General features: G+C 41.0%; 2 protein-coding genes across 2 annotated transcripts; one reads left to right on the forward strand and one right to left on the reverse strand.

Annotated features, from left to right (window-relative positions):
- Positions 1 to 5349: 5349 nt before the first annotated feature.
- LOC112805417 (zinc finger BED domain-containing protein RICESLEEPER 2-like) lies at positions 5350 to 6354 on the reverse strand. Its single transcript, XM_025847806.1, has one exon. It carries the CDS (start codon positions 6352 to 6354, stop codon positions 5350 to 5352), a length of 1005 nt encoding a protein of 334 aa, XP_025703591.1.
- Positions 6355 to 9418: 3064 nt separating this feature from the next.
- Positions 9419 to 10546, forward strand: LOC140173636 (uncharacterized). The gene is made up of 2 exons (XM_072198130.1): positions 9419 to 10109; positions 10356 to 10546. Exons 1-2 carry the CDS (start codon positions 9419 to 9421, stop codon positions 10544 to 10546), a joined length of 882 nt encoding a protein of 293 aa, XP_072054231.1.
- Positions 10547 to 22967: the final 12421 nt, after the last annotated feature.

Here is a 22967-nt window from a genome sequence, read left to right on the forward strand (position 1 = left end):
TTGTTTGCCTGTTAGAGTTTCGGTCGTGCACATCACATTTTTTTCCCTCAATGTTTCTGGAATTTCCTTTTACCCTACTGTTAATTAATTAATTAATTGATTAAGGAGTAAGAAGAGGAGAAATTATAGTAAGCAGATCGGATAATTATAACTAGAATTTAGTGTCAGGGAGGCAAAGAGGAGCGGGTAACTGACGCTAACACGTACAAAAGAAAGTATTGGTGACGACCTGATGATAGGGTTTGAAGGCCAAGTGGGGAACGGGGATGAGTTGTGTGATGGATTGAACACTTCATGTGATTCTGCTTTCCATGAATTCTTCCTCCTTCATTGTTTACTAAGCACGCATATAGCGCAATAAATAAATGTCACACAAAGTAATTTTCTTTTGATTCGTCCTGCAATCATATTTGTGAAATAATAAAAATTTTGTTCAAACAACTCAAAATTATCTTATTTCATATTTATTAATCATTATTAAAATAATCATATCATTTTAAATATAACTTTTAATATTTTCTTCCTATTATTATTGTTATTCCTGTCAACAACTAGATGCCAGCTACTATTGATGTTTTTGAAAATCGATTCACTTGTATCTCGCCTTTACTTGTGAAACATTAAAAACTAAAAAGGTGTATATATGTTTCCATGGAATATGAAAAATTGAAAATACAGCCTACAATAAAAGTGTGACTGTGCTTTAAAGACCGATGCTAGGGTTGTGTTTGGGCCAAATTAAAAGGCTTAATATTCCTACTTTTTGGTGATATTAGTAACCTAAGTAATATTAATGTGTCCATATTAGAAACAATCCGCCATATTGATTGGGGGTTGGGGTTGGTGTGTGATGGTGAACTTGTGGATGATGAGGCCAACTTCATTCATTGCATGAGATGGTCTTGCCACGTCACGGTGTGAACAGTTACCAGCTTTTGCGATTTCACCAACTTATTGGGTGGTCCCAACCTCGTCCTGTGGCAATTTCCAGTTCATGCAGCTCAAAATAAAATGAAAAGTAACAAACTAACACTATACGGGTACACATTTTTAATTCCGTACCTGCTATTCCCATTGCCAACTAGTTTAATGGATATGCTGCTTCTTTTTTTTTTTTTTTTTAAAAAGCCATGCCGTATTAGTATTTGAGTACAAGTTCATGTTGGTTTGGAACTCATGGAAAGCATTTGTTACCTACCCGATGATCTGCAGTATACGTCGTCAATATATATGAATCTATTTTTCTTTGATTTCTCATGGATGCATCCGGTTAAATAAACCATGACTCATATCTATCATATCTAGAATAAATTAATAGTAATGATCCATATTTTTTAAATATTCTACATTTATAACAGAGCAATGCTACATGAATCTCATATTTGCATTGACATAAAAAATTTATTTTCTAAAATGTTTAAAATATTTTATTGTTTTCTTCAATAGATCCAAAAATTTTAAGTAGCGAAGACAAATATGTAGCATATAAAAATAACAAAAAAATTATTAAACATATAAAAGCATATAAAAAATAAATAATATGAAAATATTAGGAAATGACTTATGGTATCCCCCATTCTTTATCTATAACTCCTACTGTAACCGGTTCTGAGATCTTTTTCCAAGACAAGGAAACCCGCCTCTCTTGTTTTGCTTGACTGCGCGTCTATTTACTTAATATGAACCTCTGTTGTGAGTCTTTACTCTGGAACCAAGGATCTAAAAGTAGGAATGTCAAAACTCCCCGAGACGCGAGGATCCCTGCAGGGACTGTCTCGAATGGGGATTCGATTGTGGAAAATTTTTTCTGCGGGAATGAGGATGGGAGACAAAATTCCTTCGAAGCAAGCGCGGGCACCTGAGCGGGGATCCCCGCTATTCCCCGAAATTTATGAATTTCCTAAATTATCCTTAATAGTTTATTTCTTGCATATGTTTTTTAGTCATTTCTCACACACACATATATATAGAAACTCAAAACTCCTAATCTTTATTTGCATAACCCTTCTTCAATTTAGAGATCCCTAACACTGTCCATACTCCATCCAACCTCTCTGCAGCCACCCTTCTCACCGCATCGTCACACCTCACTGTGTCATCACCCTTACCGCGTCGTAATTTCTATTTGCGGCGTTCATTTTTGTAATTCTGCCGTCGTATTCATTCTCTTCTCTGTTTCCACGTCTCCCACCTCGTCCACTGCTTTGTCCTTTGGCTCGTCGTTGCGTCCTCCCCTCTTACGTCATTTCGAAAGAAGTCACCATCGTGTCATTTAGACTTTTTGTATAAAATCTTGCAGCTTTTGTATAAGATAGATACTTGCAGCTCTATTCATATGAAAATTAATAATTAGTTAGAACTATTATGTAGATGGGGAATGGGATCCCTGCGGAGAATGGAGCCCCGTGAAAAATGGGGATGGGGAGCAATATTTTCCCACAGCGAAAAATGGGGACGGGGATGGGGAGCAAATCTGAGGGTAGAGATGGGGAGCAGGGAGACTTTTCCCGCCTCCGCCCTGCCCCATTAACATCCCTATCTGAAAGAGAAGAACCGTAAAGAAATGGAGCGGAAAAACCGGGAATAGGGTAGGTAAGTTTTTATTTATTCATTATTAATATTGATATATTAATAAGTAATAATATGGTCATTAATTCACTTTTTTATAAATTAAATATATAATAATAATAATAATAATAATAATAATAATAATAATAATAATAATAATAATTAATAAGATGATAAATAGATTATCTTCTAATAAATAATAAAAGTGAAACATATTTTTTTATAAATTATGTACGATAATAATATTTTAGAAAAAAAAATTATACACCAAATTTTTCGTATCCTCATTATATATTTTATATATTACTTATAATTATTCAATCGTTTAATAAAAAAATTAATTTTAAATAATAATAATAATAATAATAATAATAATAATAATAATAATAATAATAATAATAATAGAGATAATTACTTAGATAGATAAAAATACAAATATATTATTGTTTTAATTAATTTTTTAAAACTAATTATTAAAATAGATATCTATTATAAATATTTTTAATTTACCAACAAATATTAAAATTGAGTAAAAAAAAATTAAAGATATAAACTGTAGTGTAACCCTCAAAGATCGGATAAAGTCGAATTATACCTCAGTCAGCCCATGCCAAACCAAAAAGATAAGATTTTCCAACGTATCCAAATCTTCACCGAAGATTTCACCCGCAAGAACACACTCTGTATCACGAGAATCTCGGCACTCCTTCACAAACAAACCGATCTCAAACACACTATAAACCAGACTAGAGGCCAAGCTATACAACACATCAACAACATACTACCACATAAATAATTTATATTCCGAGCATTTCTTTTATATATTATTTTTTATTGACTTGAACATCAGAATCCTTTTTGCAGGTACCATGCTCGAGTCTGAATTCACGAGGATATTCCCAACCCAACCAGAGTCACCTAGCTCATCTCGATCAACGAGGAACCGACGTATAGCTGGACAGGAGTATCTTTACAAAAACATAAACTTTAACTAAATAAATTTATTAATTAAATAATACTATAAGAATATTTTACTTTTTATTAAATTGATTTAATACATATTTTTATTTTATACTTTTAGATACAAATTATAATTTAATTTTTAACAATATAAAATATTTTACATATTTATCTAATTACATCTGATCCATACTAACAACCTCGCCTTCAGTAATTTTGACTAGTAGTGTCAATATGTTTGGCCCTATAGGGCTTTGGCCCTACTTTATAGGGCCAGAAGAATAAAAAGTCCTTTAACTAATAGGGTCAAATTTTAAAAAGCCCTCATGGGCCAAAAGTCCTAGGGCCAACCCATGGGTTACCTAATTTTCTTTTTTTTTTTTTTTTACGTTCTCTACTTCAACAACACACATAAAACTTAAGTCATTAGTTTGTTTTATCCCTTTATCATTTTTATGCGTAAAAAATAAAAAAATAAATGTTAATAATGTACATTGATCATATTAAATCCAACTTTTAACTATATATATATATATATATATATATATATATATATATATATATATATATATCAAGAAATCAAACATGGCATTTACTATCTCATCACCCTTTTTCTTACTCTCTAGAATTACCATCAATAATGTCTCTAGAAAATCAAAATAAAGTTGACACAAAAATTCATCATCTAAAATCATGAATGTTGAGGGAGATGCATCGTTGCTGTTGACACTTCTTCTTCATGAATTTCACCAATTTCATCATCTAAAATCAACCAATTAAAAAACAGTTAGAAATTCAATTTAAAATATTATTTGAAAAAAATAGCATAAATATTTACCATCATGATTTGGAACAAATCCACGTAACCAACTCCTTGTGCAAATAAGCATTTGGACATGCTCATGAAGAGTGAAACTTCTATATTTTGTTAAAATACGTCCACCAATACTGAATGCAGACTCAGATGCTACAGTTGTGATGGGAATACTTAAAACATCTCTGACCATAACTGACAGAGTGGAAAACCTATCCTCGTTAATCTTCCAAAAATTTAGCACATCATACTTCAAATCATCTTCATTGGTGTGAATCAAACCTTCTTTTAGATAAATCTATAATTCATCTTTATCCTTGAAAGTTTGGATTTCACAGTCAAATTTTCTGAACTCCTAAAATATATAGTATAAAGATTATTTAAGTAACGAATAAACATAATAGGAGAAAAATAATACTATATTAAAATTAAATACCTTCATCACTATTTTGCTCTTCTTTGTAAGTCTTCTTTCTTCAAGTGACATAGGAGATTGATTACTACTTTGAGAAATTGTTGAACCACCAAAAGTATTTATGTACTCTCCATACAACCTTTTAAATTTCTCCAATACTTCATTTGCCTTCAATTCAAAGATTGAAGGATCTAGTTTTTTATAACAAAACCTCAAGAACTTTAACTTTAATCGAGGATCAAGAATTGCCCCAAAAGCCAAGACAGTGCTATAATCCTTCCAATATTTATCAAACTTCATCTTCATTCTGAAAGCCATGTTCATAATAACAACATCATCACAAGTTTGATTGTCTTCCAAAAGACATTCAATTTTCCAAACTTGCATAAAATACAAATTTGATGTTGGATATGATGAACCCGAAATGAGGTTTGTAGTTTCATAAAATGGCTCTAAAAATTCACACATTTTTTTTTGCTAAGCTCCATTCTTCATTTGTCGGACAATCTTTATAAGCTCCATCTACAACACTAAGGATGTCAAACACTTTTTCAAGTTTAATTGCACTTTCCAACATCATATATGTAGAATTTCATCGAGTTGGAACATCTAATTTTGGACTAACACCTTCTTCAATTTCTGTTTGCTGCACACAATCTTTGAATTTCATTTTTCTCCCATCAGAAGCTTTCACATATTTCACACTCTCTCTGATTTTAAATAAAGCTCCAGCAGCCATCTTTAACCCTTCTTGTACAATCAAATTTAAAATGTGAGCGAAACAACGCACATGAAAATATTCTCCATCGCAAAGCAAACTATTCTTCTTACATAGATGAGTTTTTAAGATGTTTTGCATGTTGTCATTTGCAGAAGCATTATCTAAAGTAATAGAGAATACTTTCTTATCAATACCCCATTGCTTCAAAGAGTTAAATAAGACTGCTTCCATATTGGTTCCAGTATGGGGAGTAATCATTCGACAAAAATTCAAAATCTTACTCACTAGTCGCCAATTCTCATCAACAAAATGAGCTGTTAGACAAATATATCCTTCAGTGGTAGATGTTGTCCATACATCAGATGTCAAACAAATTCTATTAGGTATCCTAGACATCTTCTGTCTCAATTTCTCTTTCTCTGTTGAATAAATCATTTGAAGATCTGAAACTAAAGTGTTTCTAGAAGGCATTATAATCGTTGGACTAATGTAATTAATCCAATCTCTAATACTCTCATATTCAACAAAGCTAAATGCAAGATCATGTTTTGCTATAGCCTGAGCGAGTTTTTTTCTATGAACATTCTGATCAATTTTAGTTGGCAGACCCTCTATATCATCATCAAATCTAATATTGAGGGGTATAGATTTACAAGAAACTATATGACGACTTAGATGAGAAGTCCCGTAAGCATTCTTAGTTTTCGGATTTTTTTCAATTTTGTATTCATGATGACAAAAATTGCATTCAGCCTTTTCAATACCATCTCTGTCTTTTTTAATCTTCTTAAAAAACCTCCAAACATTAGATTTTTTACCAGAATCAACACTACCAGAAGCTTGAACAGGAGTCTCAGAAATAATCTCATCATCCATGTTTATAAATTTTCTAATTATATCCAAATAATGTGTATTAAAATTCTATAGCAACAACAACAACATTCATTAATTCATATTAATTATTCATCTCTGAAGTTTCAATAAGAAGTAATTGAAGAAAAAACAGTAACAATCAATCAAACAAGCAAAACATGTATTAGGAATGGAAAAGCAAGAGAAAATGTTAACGAAATCTATGGTCATAGGAAAACCCATGGCAGAGAACTTCTAACTATATTAGTCAATAATCAATAAGACAACTAAATTCGCTCTACAACTAAGTTCCAGTAATTAATAGAAAGTATTAAATATTCATTTTGTATGGTCAGATCCATATAAAAGCAGCCATTAAAAGTCAAACACAAATGGATACAAGTTAAAAAAATGATAATAATAATAATAATAATTATGCAGTTACCATTTTGATGTTTAATTAAATGGAATGCATAACAAAACAATTTGTTACCTGTGAGTGCCTTCAATGCAATAACCTAGAAGTCTGGCTAAGTTCTTGTGCCGCACATGATCAATAGTCCAATAGCCTCAACTTCCACTCTAAATTCCTTCTCGGCTTGTCCTCTGCATCAGGTAAGACGATAGTGTTAGTTAAACTAGCTGCATACACACATCCTAGTAAAACAAGACAAGAAAGATTCCACAAAACCAATTTTGATAATAGCCAAAAAAACTGATAAACTAATTCAAAAATCTTACAGATTATTGAGGAGCTTCTTAACAACCACAGGACTCCCATTGATTAACTTGCCTTGATAAACAACTCCATATCCTCCTTCACCGATAACATTGTCTTTCGAAAACCTGTTCGTTGCAACTTCTATCAATTGAAGTTTAGATTGTCCGGGTCTCAGCCTCTCAGGGAGGAGAAGATTTGATTTAGGGCTTGTAGGGCTTATAGGGCTTGTAGAGCTTATAGGGCCAGCCCTATTTTACTTTTTTGTTAGGAGGGCTTAATTAGGGTTGGGCTTACAAAATATCATTTTATAATTTTTAGGGCTGTGGGCTAGAATTTTTTTGGAGGGTTGAGGGCTGGCCCTAAGATTTGGGCTAAATTGACACTTCTAATTTTGACCGAGCATATCTAATGGCTAAAGAATCTTCGGAATATCACTAACAGCCGAGATTCTCACCTCAACAAACCACAGCAGAACTCCCCCAAAATCCGATCAATAGCTCAGTGTAACGGCAAAAAGCCAAGACTCTTTCGACTATATAAACACATTGGCTAACCCTTGTTAGGGGGATATCCAGAAAATACCACTAGCACTGAGAAAATACACATGGCTCTCTCACTTTAATATATTGCTAGTTTATTCATCTTTTCTTAAGAAGCATCACTGACTTAAGTGTTGAAGTCCCTTTTGCAGGTTCCATGCCAAGCTCGTCCCTGTTCCGAGGATAACCTTCCAAGTCGGCGGAGATTCGCAGAGGAAGTGTGCATCCGAGCTATAATCCGGAAGAGTATCCTTTGCCAGAACATTTAGTGCCCACTGTGGGGCCCACTTATTTGACCCACACTCTTCTCTCTGCCATTTTTTCTCTTTTCTTTCAGGACCACCACACATAGCAGACAACGAAATTCAACAGCTCACACCAGCTGAACTGATGATGATGATGGTAGAACTTCAGGCCGAGGTTCAAAAAATAGCCGAACAATCATCCAAGAACCGCGGCATCGACGACCCCAAGAACCCTGGAGGAAGTAATACCCATTCTCGGAAGACGTCATGAATTTTTAGATGCTGAAGAATTTCATGCTACCCACTGGGCTCAAATCATACGAAGAATTTTGGCGACCCCCGCATCTACATAAAAAAATTTCAATCTATGATGCTCTTTAACGGTGCCTCTGATCCTATTCTTTGTCGATCTTTTCCGACTTATTTAGATGGTGCTGCTTTACTTTGGTTTTTTAAGATTCCTGTAGGTTCCATCTCTTGCTTCGAATCGCAGCTTCAAGAATATATGTGCACGGTTCGAATAACCTCAGCACCATTAAACAAGGTCAACATTAAAGCCTAAAGGACTACATGACGAGATTCGCCAAGGCAACCATGGAAATCTAAGACCTCGATCCCAAGGTGCATCTCCACGCACTAAAGATCGGCCTTAGACCAGGCAAATTTCAGGAAACAATAGCCGTAACCAAGCCCAGAACGTTACAAGAGTTTCGTGAAATGGCGGCAGGCCAGATACAAATCGAAGAGCTTAGAGAAGCTCGGCGAGCTGACAAACAGCAACCTCGGCGTGAAGAGGAAAAGCACACCAAAACACCAAATTACAAAGACAATAAGAAGTCATTCAAGTTGACACCAAAATACGACGCGCATATGTAGTTTAATACAAAAAGGGAGGACATCATTAAAGAAATACTGAACGCGAAGATCATCAAGCCACCTAGTAGAGCAGGCTCGTACCAAAACCAGAACTACATTGACAATCGAAGCATTGCGCCTTTCACCAAAAGTTCGGCCACACCACCGACGAATGTGTAATTGCAAAAGACCTTCTGGAACGGCTAGCCAGACAGGGCCACCTAGACAAATACATAAGTGGATGAATATAATGAAATCAACGAAACATAGCTAAAAATCAGTCCGAGCAAGACCCAAGCGCTATAGAAAAGACCAGTTTTCAACCCCCACCAACAAGGGGGGTTATAAATTGTATTGCAGGTGGATTCGCTGGTGGAGGACTCACAACATTGGCAAGAAAGTGCAGTTACCGAGCAATGATGATGGTCCAAAAGATGGAGGAAGCAAGAATCCGACCACCACAGATAGCCACCATCTCTTTCGATCAGTCCGACTACTAAGCAAGAGCAACTAACCTAGATGACCCTGTCATCATTTCTATCCAAGCAGGAGACTTCCTGGTCAGGAAGGTCCTGCTAGACCCCGGCAGCAGTGTAGACGTCCTTTTTTATTCAACCTTTAAGAAGATGAAACTGAGTGAGAACTTAATGCAACCATCCTCAGGAAAACTGGTCGGATTTTCAAGGGAACGAGTATCCATTCTTGGAAGTATATGGATAAAAATAACAATGGGCGACCACCCTATGTCTAATACAAGAGACGTGCAATTTTTAGTGGTCGACTGCACTAGCCCTTATAACGTCATCCTCGGAAGACCCTCTTTCAATTCTCTTGGTGCTATTGTATCCACTGTTCACCTTTGTGTTAAGTTTCAGGTACATGACAACCAGATGGCCACAGTTCATTCAGACCAAACAGAAGCTCGGCGGTGTTATAACGAGAGCCTAAAAATACGATCAAAAAATACTCCCCAATCCGAGTTACCAAGGGAGAGCTTCAATGTGTCAAATATCTCGTATACTGTCAATCTTGACCCAAGAGAGGACCTTTGGGAGGGACCCTCACCAACAGATGACCTGGAAAAGGTAATTCTCGTCGATAATGATAATCACTATACTTATATCAGTCATTCTCTCTTCGCAGGAACCAAAAAACACATCATCAACATACTGCGAAGGAACACTGATCTTTTTGCGTGGACCTCGGCGGACATGCCAGGCATTGATCCAAACTTCATATGTCATAGGTTACAAATTGATCCAAAGGTACGGCTTATAGCTCAAAAGAAACAAAACCTGGGTGACGAGAAAATGTCGGCATGTCTAGAAGAGACACACAAACTCCTAAAAGCAAGATTCATAAGGGAGCTATGTTTCACCACATGGCTCTCCAATGTGGTAATGGTAAGGAAAGCCTCAGGTAAATGGCGAATGTGCGTAGACTTTACTAATTTAAATAAAGCATGCCCCAAAGATGCCTACCCCCTCCCATGCATTGGCAAATTGGTAGATAATGCATCAGGGTATAACGTTTTAAGTTTTTTAGATGCATATTTAGGGTATAATCAAATTTTAATGCACCTAAAAGATGTGGATAAAATAGCTTTTATCGCCGAACTAGGGAACTATTATTATAAAGTTATGCCTTTTGGACTAAAAAATGCAGGTGCAACCTACCAACGACTGATGGACAAAGTCTTTAACAAACAAATCGGAAGGAACCTAGAAGTTTACGTCGATGATATGATAGTGAAAACAACACAATACCGAGAACACGGAGCCGACCTCAAAGAGGTATTCAGGCAAATCAGAAAGCACAACATGAGACTCAACCCTGAGAAATGTGCCTTTGGGTAAAGGGAGGCAAATTCCTCGGATTCATGCTCACCTCTAGAGGGATTAAAGCAAACCTCGAGAAATGCGACGCAATCATAAAGATGAGAAGCCCTCGGACAATAAAGGAGGTACAACAATTGAATGGCAGACTTGCTGCACTCTCTCAGTTCCTACCAGCAATATCCAAACATTCACAACACTTCTTCAACATACTCAAAAAGCAACGAAATTTCAATTGGAGCTCAGAATGTGAAACAGCTTTCCAAAACGTAAAGGCAATACTATCCTCCCCACCGATCTTGCAAAGACCAAGCACAGGTAAACCACTAATTATATACATGTCTATTTCCCTTAACGCAATCAGCTATGTCCTAGTAACAGAAACAAGGGGAAAACAAGAGCCAGCCTACTTTGACAGCAAGACGTTACAAAATTCCAAGCTTAGATACTCAACACTGGAAAGATTGGCTTAAGCCCTAATAATGACAGCAAGGAGGCTACGATATTACTTTCAAAGCAACACAATTGTAGTCAAGACAAATCAACCCCTGAGACAAGTTTTAACAAAACCTGAGGTCTCCGGAAGAATGATGAAGTGGTCAATCGAGCTGTCTGAGTTCGACATCATTTACGAACCCAGGAAGGCAGTCAAAGCACAATTTCTGGCCGACTTCTTAATTGAGCTTGCAGAAGAACAAGAGGAGCAATACATTTGGGGGTTATACGTCGACGACGCCTCAAATGCAGAAGGATCGGGAGCAGGTGTCTTGCTCACCAATAAACATGACCTACAAGTCAAGCAATCAGTCAAGTTCACTTTCCAAACAAGCAACAATCAAGCCGAGTATGAAGCATTGCTCGCAAGATTAAGGCTAGCCCAATCTCTGAACATTACAAATCTACAGGTATACTGCGACTCACAACTCGTCGTGCAACAGGTAATAAGACACTTCCAGGTAAAAGATCAAATGTTAGAAAAGTACCACTCGATGGTAAAAGACCTTATTTCTCAATTTCATTCATTCCAGACCACACACATAGCTCGGGAACAAAATACCCGAGTAGATGCATTATCAAAATTTGCAACAGCTAGAAAAACTATGAATGAATCTGCTATATCTCAACTAGCCCTTGTTGAACCGAGTTTTAGCAGCAAAGCTATTTTATCTATATCACAGGAACATGACTGGAGGACGCCATACAAACAACACTTGAAAACTGGGAACATGCCACCAGGAGTAACAGACCCCAAGGCATTCAGAAGAGGCGCAACATCCTTCACACTAATCTGTAACGACCTATACAAAAGAGGCTTCTCTCAACCACTATTATGATGCTTGGACGAGGAGGAAGTTAAAGTCGTCATGAATGAAGTCCACGAAGGAGTATGTGGCAACCATATAGGGGGAATGAGTCTAGCATCAAAGATAGCTTGGGCTGGATACTACTGGCCAACAATGAAACAAGACTGCATTAATAAGGTCAGGAGGTGTGACAGTTGCCAAAAGCACTCCTCGACAATACACAATGCTGCCGAGCTATTACATACCTCGGAGGTAAGTTGGCCCTTCCATAAATGGGGGCTAGATATTCTCGGGCCTTTCCCAAAAGCACCTGGTCAGGTAAAATATTTACTCGTAGCAATTGATTATTTCTTAAAATGAATAGAAGCTATTCCACTTGCAAACATAGGAGCAGACAAGGTTAAATCGTTTACTTGAAAAAATATTATTTGCCGTTTTGGATCACTTCATGCTATCGTTACTGACAATGGTCGGCAATTCACTGACCAAAATTTAGCAACATTTTTGAACGAATTTCAAGTTAAACACCACTTTTCTTCAGTAGAACATCCTCAAATAAATGGACTCGCCAAGGCAGGTAATAAGGTCATCCTTAAACACCACTTGGCTCTCATGCGCCGCACTAATCTCCTCGGTGGTGAAAACCTCGGATTTCTCGCTCAGTTCAAATAAATCAACCACCTTCGACGAGACCTCTCCCCTTTTCCTTTTAAAAACTGTATCCTATCTCACCCTGCCTCCCTCACCGACTTCACCAACATTCGTAGACGACCCTTCCCTCCCTTTCTTTTTAACCTTAGAAACACTACTTTCAGGTTCACAGTAGTGAGAGTAAGAGCTTTTTCACCTGCAACATACATAAAAAATCACATATGACCAAACACACCACATAAAATGCAAGACATACACCATGCAGGACCTCTATTACCTAGATACTCATCCATAGCTTCCTTATCCCCTTCAAGCTTCAGTTAACTAGATATAGATAGCAACTCAGACGAGGACATCACAGAGATAAAAAAATTTAGAATACACTCTAAACTTTCTACCCTATTTTTACAATAAAAAATCTGCGTAGGCTCTGAAGACCAAAAGACCGGAAACCTCTCCTCAAGCAACGAATCCAAGAATAACGGATAAAACTCCTCCCCAATATGAACCTTAACAAACATTTCTTTGAAATCTTTGAAGGATTGTTTGTATAAGCTAAAAATACTACGACTTGGATGGTTGTTAAGATTAACCCACCCACCCTTCCAGACACCTTTCGCTTGAAACAACAAAAAAATAAACCGAAAGAAGGATAACATTCAAATGCTCGTACGAACGCCCATGAATTCGGGTGTAACTGCGTTGGAGCACAGTTCAACTGAGCCAACACCCCACATTCGAAATCAGTAAAAGGGAACCTCATGCCAAGTTCAGTCAACATGTAGGTATATATATAAAAATAACTCTAGTCAGACCTTCGCTCGCAAACCCTATCACTGTCATCACAATGTAAAATCCTAACTTCCAAATGTACACCATTCCTCACCCACCTAGCTTGATTTAACTGAGCCACCAACTCTACACTACTAAAAATCGAAACGCGACCCCTCACATCTCCATCAACACAGCTATACATGTCCTTTTCATCCACCACAGCACGCTCCTTTTCCTCTATTACAAGACAGAAAGCAAAAACTAGGTGAAAAGGTACAAGACAAAAGTAAACTAACCTTTCTTACTCATTCTTTTTTTCCTGGGTACACGTACAACCTTCGGAAGATAAACAATTTTCTACACCCACATATAGTTGAAAAGACAAATACAACTCCCTAGAAGCCCTCTATCCCACGATCCATTACCCCACTCAAGGCAAATACCAGACCCGGTAGACAAAAAAAATGTGTATATATATATACACACACACGGCTCTTACGATGCATCCTTTCTGTACAAAGAGCTCCTGAAGTCGAAAATATAGAAGCTCAACCTATTTTTTACAGGCCAAATTTGGGGGGTTGTGATCCATACTAACAACCTCGACTTCAGTAACTTTGACTGAGCATATCTAACGGGTAAAGAATCTTCGAAATATCACTAACAGCCGATATTCTCGCCTCAACAAACCACAGCAGAACTCCCCCAAAATCCGATCAATAGCTCAGTGTAACGGCAAAAAGTCAAGATTCTTTTGACTATATAAATACATTGGCTAACCTTCATCAGGGGGATATCCAAAAAATACCACTAGCACTGAGAAAATACACACGGCTCTTTCACTTTAATATATTGCTTGTTTATTCATCTTTTCTTAAGAAGCATCACTATACCTTTTGTAGATTCCACGCCAAACTTGTCCCTATTTTGAGGATAACCTTCCAAGCCGGCGGAGATTCACAGAGTAAGTACGCATCTGAGCTATAGTTCAAAAAAGTATTCTTGCCAGAATAACATCTATTTTTTCGGATCATCATTTATGCGAATGTAATCATATAAAAGATAGTTATTTTTTATGATAAAATATTATATAATTATAGATGTAGGTGTAAAATTATTTTATATTAATGATATATTAAATTTTAATTTTAAAAGTTAAAAAATATATATAAAAGATAAATATTTTGACACAAAATTTAATAGATATTTTTTAATATGAGAGCAAATATAATTTTTTAATAATATATATATATATACTAATTTTAGTGGTATGTCGGTTTTTATTTGGAAGATATATAAAAATTAATCATTAATATAAAATATATATTAAAATATAAAATATATATTAAAATTAGTGTAAATAGTATTTTTTATTTTAAAAAAATTATATTCTGTTAGCTATAGTGAAAAAGTTTTCAACGAATCCACTAATTCTGATCCTCCCCACAATAGAATGAGATATTACTATAGTAGTAGTTTTTTTTTTTTTTTTTGGTAGATGAGATATTAGTAGTTAACCAATTGATGTAGATAAAGACGATTACATGCATCCAGCTATATACAGGAAAGCAAATAGAAATAGAAGTATTCAAATTAAAGGCATAATATATATATATATATATATATATATATATATATATATGGAATGTATTTTATAAGAATGATATTTTTATATAACATGTGAAAATATGTTATATATATTTATAAGTATTAAATTAATTTAAATAATTAAAATTAAATGTGACTAATAAACAATATATAAATAATGCATTTAATATAATCATTATATTTACGAAAGAAAATACATTTAATAACTATTATATTTATAGCTATTGTTTTTAATTTTTCTTAAAATATACTTTATAAATAAATTAAAATAATTAGATTTCACATAATTATAGAAAATACAACACAACTAAAAAAAATCATATACAAACCATATTTTTAAGAAAATGAAATCTGTTACGGCCTGGTCCAAAAGGGAACGTGGGCCGATCTGACCCACTCACCACCCGACCTGAACGGTAGGATTATGCGCCCATATCCGACCTGCACACGCGTCCGGGACAGCTGGCCACCACAACTGTACAAGGAAACTTTGAAGAAGGTGGGTTCTGCCCTCGTGGGACCCACGTCTGACATCGTATATAAGGGGAGGGTCCTACCCCTCTCCCAAGGTACGTCACACACTCCAAAAAACCATTTCTCACCTGCACACTAACTGACTAGAGCATCGAAGTGTCTTTGCAGGTGGCCCCCCTCCTTCCACAACGAGAGCTCGGCTACCCGGCTGACTGGATCCTAGCACGACCGCGATTGAAGCATTCCCAGCTTCGCAAAACTCCACCCGAACCGTCAGGTAACTGTTCTACAGAACATTGGCGCCGTCTGTGGGGACGCCTAAATGGAAGTCATGCCGGGCTTTGGAGACCAAGGCCGAACAGCCGGCGCAGAGGGGGCAGCCTCTGTCGCCTCACCGGGAGGGCGACGAAGGTCCCCCCGACAACACGCCGAACCACGCACAAGGACGCGGGAGACGCGACCTTTCGGAGGAACTGGAGATGACAGCACCAGAATAATACAGGAGTTACGCCATAGGGTCCAAAACCTGGAACGACAACTAGCCGATCAAGAGCACGATCGACGAAGCACAGATCCTAGCTACTTCCTGTCCCCTGAAAGTTGGGAGAGAGATTCCCACCAGAGTCGCCCCCGGCACGCCTCCGCTTCCAGAATGGAAGCGGAAAGCACCCGAGAAGTTTCGCCCATCCCGAGAAGACGAAACGACACAATCATCTATTCCCGAGGCAAGGAAACGCGTCACACGGGATAAGACCGCGCAGACAGAGAAGGGAGGCCGATGAGGACGCAGCGACCTGTGATAATGGGTGCCACCCCATTCCATCGGTCCATCCTTGAGGTCCGGTTGCCGAAGCACTTCGACAAACCAACGGACATGAGGTACGATGGAACCCAAGATCCTCTGGAGCACCTCACGACCTTCGAGGCTAGAATGAATTTGGAGGGAGTAGGAGACGAGGTGAGGTGCCAGGCCTTCCCAGTCACACTAGCTGGACCCGCGATCCGGTGGTTTAACGGCCTCCCGCAGGGATCCATCTATGGGTTTTCGGACATCAGCCGTGCCTTCTTAGCTCAATTCACAACACGAATAGCAAAGGCAAAGCACCCGATCAACCTGCTCGGGATAACCCAAAGGCCCGGGAAGACGACCAGAAAATACCTGGACTGCTTCAACGACGAATGCTTGGAAATTGACGGCTAACCGACTCGGTGGCCAGCCTCTGTCTGACGAACGGCCTCCTGAACGAGGATTTCCAGAAACACCTCACCACGAAACCGATTTGGACGATGCACGAAATCTAAACGGTAGCTAAGGAATACATAAATGACGAGGAGGTGAGCCAGGTCGTGGCTGCCAATAAACGGCACTCCAGCTACAATCAACCTAGGCAGCAAGGTAACGGAGAGAGACAGAAAGAACAAGGTGGAGGGCCGAGCAAGACACCCAGAACGTTTTCCCGGATCGGGAAATTCACCAACTACACTCCACTCACTCTCCCCATCATGGAAGTTTACCAGCAAATAGCCGAGAAAGGAATCTTGTCGAAGCCCCAACCACTCAAGGACCGAATGGGGGGAAACAAGAGCCTCTACTGTGACTACCACAAGGGCTATGGGCACTAAACACAGGACTGCTTTGACCTGAGGGATGCGCTAGAGCAAGCCATAAGGGACGGTAAACTCTCGGAATTCTCCCATTTCATAAGGGAGCTGAGGAGGCGACATTGCGACCAAGACGAGGAAGGCAAGACCCGGGCGACAAAGCGGCGACAAGAGCCAGAAGACAAAGACCACGGTCTCACCGTGATAAACGTAGTAACCGCCAAAAACACCGCACCAAGGTCGAGATCGGCACACAAGAAAGACGCCAAGATCCTGGTGGTCTCCTCCGCGCCGATGCGAAGCTCTAAGAAGCCCCCATGCATCTCCTTCGGCCCGGAAGATTAGTGGTTCGACGAGGCCCCTGAAAGTCCACCCATGGTCATCACGGCCAGGGTGGAAACAGGCCTCGTAAAACGAATCCTTGTTAACACGGGGGCAGACTCGAACATCATGTTCCGCAACGTGTTCGATGCACTGGGATTAAGGGACGCCGACCTATCGACTCATCAGCACGGGGTCATAGGGCTAGGCGACCACTTCATCAAGCCAGATGGAGTAATATCCCTGCCGATTTCCATGGGACAGGCCCAAGGCCGAAGATCGGCAATGGCTGAGTTCATGGTTCTCCGAGATTCCACGGCCTACAACATCATCTTGGGAAGGAAGACGATTAACGATGTTGAAGCAATAATCAACACAAAGCTACTAGTCATGAAGTTTGTTACCGATGATGGGTCTATAGGGTCCATAAGGGGAGACCTAGAAACGGCGGTCGCTTGCGACAACGCCAGCCTCTCCTTAAGGAAGAAATCCAAAGAGGCATTGGGGGTGTTCCTGGCTGACCTAGACGCTAGGGTAGACGACAAACCCAGACCAGAACCAGAGGGGGACCTGGGAAAGTTTAGGGTCAGTGACACGGAGGAAAAGTTCACGTTTGTCAATAGAAACCTCCCACATGAATTGAAGGAGCCTCTGGTAGAAATGATCAGGGCCAATGGGGATTTGTTCGCCTGGACACCGGCTGACAGGCCGGGCATAGACCCCGAAGTCATGTCACACCACCTGGCCGTCAAGTCGGAAGCATGCCCGGTAGCCCAACGGAGGAGAAAGATGTCGCGGGAGAGAGCGGAGGAGGTGGCCAGGCAGACGACCAGCCTCCTATAAGCAGGCTTCATACGAGAAATAGACTACTCGACCTGGCTCTCGAATGTGGTTCTGGTAAAGAAGCACAGCGGAAAATGGAGAATGTGCGTAGACTACTCCGACCTTAACAAGGCATGCCCTAAAGATTGTTTCCCTTTCTCCAACATAGACGCACTTGTCGACGCGGCGGCGTGCTACCGGTATCTGAGCTTTATGGATGCGTACTCCGGCTACAATCAGATACCGATGCACCGACCCGACAAGGACAAGACAGCATTTATAATGCCCGAGTGAACCTTCTGTTATAAGATGATGCCGTTCGGCCTAAAAAATGCAGGGGTAACATACCAAAGGCTGATGAACAAAATATTCCGCGACCTCATAGGCAAGACGGTGGAAGTCTATGTAGACGACATCCTCGCGAAAACTACGCGACCAGACGACCTCCTGAATGACCTGGCAAATGTATTCGCGTCTCTCCGACAATACGGCATGAGGCTCAATCCCCTCAAATGCGCCTTTGCCATGGAAGCTGGAAAGTTCCTAGGGTTCATGATAACTCAAAGGGGGGTAGAAGCTAACCCTGAGAAATGCCAAGCGATACTCCAAATGAAGAGACCGGGTTGTATCAAGGACGTCCAGAGATTGGCAGGGCGACTTACCTCGTTATCCCGTTTTCTCGGAGCTTCGGCAACAAAAGCTCTGCCCTTCTTTAACCTCATGAGGAAAGGGATAGCGTTTGAATGGACGCCCGCATGCGAGGAAGCTTTTAGACACTTCAAGGAAATCCTGGCGGCACCCCCTGTGCTCGGAAAGCCAAAGAACGGGGAGCCGTTATACCTATAACTTGCCATAACAGGAGAAGCCCTGACCGCGGTTTTGGTACGAGAAGAAGGAAGGGCCCAACAGCCAGTCTATTTCGTGAGCAAAGCCTTACAAGGGGCAGAACTGAGGTACAGCAAACTGAAAAAGCTAGCTTTGGCACTCTTGACCTCTTCCCGGAGGTTAAAACAATATTTCCAAGGTCACCGGATTGTCGTAAGGACGGACCAAGGAATCCGGCAAGTACTCCATGGTCCATTGAACTTTCCCAATATGACATACGATACAAACCCCGTCAGGCGATCAAGGCGCAAGCGATGGCTGACTTCCTGGTAGAAGTGACGGGGGATCCAACCGAAGAGACGCGCACAAGGTGGAAGCTCCACGTGGACGGAGCCTCAAATCAGACGTCTGGGGGCGCCGGGATCATCCTAGAAAGCCCAGCTGGGGTCGTATACGAACAATCGATTAAGTTCGAATTTCCCATCTCGAACAACCAAGCAGAGTACGAAGCCCTCATAGGGGGCTTAGCCCTAGCAACGGAAGTTGGAGCGACAAGGTTGGAAATATGCAGCGATTCACAAGTCGTCACCTCCCAAGTAAACAGAAGTTACCAAGCCAGAGACTCACTATTACAAAAGTACTTGGAGAAAGTCAAGGATTTGAGCCAGAAGTTTGAGGAGGTCATGATCCACCACGTTCCAAGAAAAAGGAACACACGGGCGGATCTCCTATCAAAATTGGCTAGCACCAAACCGGGAGAAGGTAACCGGTCTCTCATCCAAGGTATGATGAGGGAGCCAACGATCACTTTGCACCTGTCAAAGATAAGCCCCTCATGGTTGGACCCCATTACCAGCTTCTTAGAAAACAGTAAACTCCCCGACGACGAAAAAGACGCCAAAAAACTGAGAAGGGAAGCGGCCAAGTACGCGATCATCCAGGGTCAGCTGTTCAGGAAAGGACTCAGCCATCCCCTATTGAAATGTCTACACCCCGACCAAATGAACTACGTCCTCAGGGAAGTCCATGAAGGGTGTTACGGACATCACATAGGGGGCAAGGCCCTAGCAAGAAAATTGATCCGAGCTGGATACTATTGGCCATCAATGATGGTAGACTCCAAAGGATTTGTTAGAAAGTGTGTCAAGTGTCAAGAGAACGCCAATTTTCACAGGGCACCGGCCTCCGAGCTAAGCTTGTTAACGTCTTCCCGGCCATTCTCACAGTGGGGAGTCGACCTCTTGGGGCCCTTCCCGGTTGGTCCTGGACAAGTCAAGTACCTCATAGTCACCATTGACTACCATACCAAATGGATAGAGGCCGAGCCGCTGGCCAGCATATCCTCATCCAATTGCAGGAAGTTCATGTGGAGGCAAGTGATAACACGGTTCGGCATCCCGGAGATCGTCATCTCGGATAACGGGACACAATTTACCGACAGGAAGTTCACAGAGTTCCTCATCGGCCTCGGTATAAGGCAGAAGTTTTCCTCGGTGAAACACCCCCAAACAAACGGACAGGTTGAGTCTGCAAACAAGATCATCCTGCTAGGGCTCAAGAAGCGGCTCGACAATAAAAAAGGTGCTTGGGCCGACGAGCTCGCCTCGGTCCTCTGGTCCTACTGTACAACCGAGCAATCGTCCACCGGGGAGACCCCCTTCCGATTAACATACGGGCTAGATGCGGTAATACCCGTGGAAATCGGGGAACCAAGTCCACGACTACTTTTGAAGGGTGTAGGGGAAGCCGTGGAGAAGGACCTGATAGATGAAGCCAGAGAAATGGCCCACTTGACGGAAACAGCACTGAAGCAAAGAATGGCCCTACGCTACAACACCAAAGTGCTCAAAAGAGAGTTCGAGCCAAACGACCTCATCCTGAGGCGCAATGATATCGGCTTACCGACCCCGGGAGAGGGAAAGCTGGCAGCAAATTAGGAAGGTCCCTACAAAGTTAAAGAAGCGATTGGCAAAGGTGCCTTCAAGTTGGAAAGGCTGGATGGCAAAGAAGTCCCGAGAACGTGGAACGCGAGCAACTTGAGAAGATTTTACTCTTAGCACATGAGGCGACATGCCGACCAATCGAGCTAAGTTTTTAATTCATGGAATTGTACTTTTCGCTATGGTCTATAGACTTTTTGTACAATTACCGACTAAAATACACTTGTGCAAAGTTTTGTTTCTTTTGTTTTGTTCACCTTTGCCGGACGACCCACTGCGCAAACGAATTCCACGTGGCGCGACAACGATACACGGCCCCGGGACTGATCACCCCGGGAGCCCATCAACTACCACAATAGCAACCAGCTACACGGAAAGCCACGACCTGGCTCAGCCGGCTCAGCCAGAATATCATCAATACGGTAGAACGAACGGCAACTATAAACCAATAATGGTGAATATAAACGACGACACAACCAAGCAAATAAAAAAGTATTAACTATGATAAAACAAGCAAACGATCCAAGAAACCAACTGTTCACAAAAGCCAAAACATGATGGCTAACCAAAAGTTTCGTACAGAACAAGAGAAATCATTTCTTAGGAACGTCAACAATCTTGCCATCCTTGATCACCTTGAAGACGCCAATTGCCGATGCGTCGAAATCAGAAGCAACAATTTTAACCTGAGCTTTAAGAGCCTCCTCAGTCACCAGGATCGCGCCCTTCCCCTGCTTAACGACGTCTTTATACTTCGTCTTTAACGCTGCAAGCTCAATTTCGACAGCTTCCTTCTCTTTCTCCAACGCGGACACCCGCCCTTGAGCCACGCCGACCTAACTCTCTAAATTCATTTCCCGCTCGACAAGCCGGGAAACCGTGGAGTCCGACTCTTCTAATTTTTTCTCGGCGGTAGAAGCTTTCTTCTCGGCAGCATCAAGCTTCTCATTGGATTGGGTCGTTGTTCCCGAAGAGTTTCAACTTCGCATTTCAGTTCATTATTGGCCTTCCCAGCAGACTCCAACCTCCTACGAAGAGCTTCCATCCCGGACAACTCAAACTCGGCCTTCCGAGCTATCACTGCGCCGCGCAAGAGGGTACGATACATCCACCTCGCTTGCCCGGTAAGAGATGACTCGTGGAAGTGCTCCTCTGTCCCGGGGATCAATTGAGAGTCTATAAAATTCCCGGCGTCAAAATTTTTCTCCATCACAGTGAGAACCCCCTCGGGACTGCTGGACGTCCTCCTCCTTTTGAGGCTGGACACCTCCTCCACCTCATCGTCGGCAGCGGGGTTGGACGTCGAGCCCCCAGTACCGACCACTTCGCGGAATAGGAAAACGCGCATTTCCTTGTCACTTTGAGCCAAGGCACCCTGAGCCGAGGTACCGGTCTCATCGGCCACAACCCCTTGCTCGGAAGTGGCCTTGCTCTTGTCCTCAGGAGGAGCAGTCGATTTCTCATTAGCCGCCTCGTCGTCACTTGCGCATAAAAAGGTTTGGAACAAGTTAGGGAGACCCGTTATCTCGGCAGACATTCCCACTGTAACAAGAGAAGAAAATTCTTTAGTCGTAATGAAATATTAGGAAAAACAAGAAACTAAAGGCAAAGCAAGTAAAGACTTCTCACAAATATAGTTCCGACTGGCTTCCCGGTCACCCATGAGGAGGTGAGGATTCACGTGATTCCTCCCGAAGATTGCCAGTAACACATCGGCAATCTTCCTATCCACCGCAGACATACCCTTGTAGGATACTTTAACGAAAGCATTGGACCCCGCCCCGAAGCTCCAATAGGTCGGGATAAGGCGTGCCCCCTCCAACAAAAACCAAAAAGGATGACGACCTTTGACGGGGCGGACCTTGAAATATTTATCTTTGAATCTGTGGTAAGAGTCATCAAACAAACCAAAAATCCTCCGACCCTGGGCAGACCGGAAGGACATGAACCCCTTCTTATGTTTCCCTTCTTTCGAAGGGTTTGTAAGGTTGAAAAAGAAAAGAAAAACATCTACGGACACCGGCAGCCCGAGATATTCACAAACCATCTCGTAACAGCGGATTGAAGCCCAACTGTTCGGATGCAGCTGTGACGGTGCCACAGAAACCCGGCCCAGAAGCG

Source organism: Arachis hypogaea, chromosome 6 (assembly GCF_003086295.3).
Source record: "Arachis hypogaea cultivar Tifrunner chromosome 6, arahy.Tifrunner.gnm2.J5K5, whole genome shotgun sequence".
Lineage (NCBI taxonomy): Eukaryota > Viridiplantae > Streptophyta > Magnoliopsida > Fabales > Fabaceae > Arachis > Arachis hypogaea.

What these genes read in the sequence shown, in the direction of transcription:
- LOC140173636 (XM_072198130.1), top strand. Translation starts at nt 9,419, where the DNA reads ATGGGCGACCACCCTATGTCTAATACAAGAGACGTGCAATTTTTAGTG. An exon ending in AATGGTAAGGAAAGCCTCAG is followed by an intron (nt 10,110 to 10,355) that starts GTAAATGGCGAA and finishes TAAAAAATGCAG; the next exon opens with GTGCAACCTACCAACGACTG.
- LOC112805417 (XM_025847806.1), bottom strand. Translation starts at nt 6,354, where the DNA reads ATGGATGATGAGATTATTTCTGAGACTCCTGTTCAAGCTTCTGGTAGT.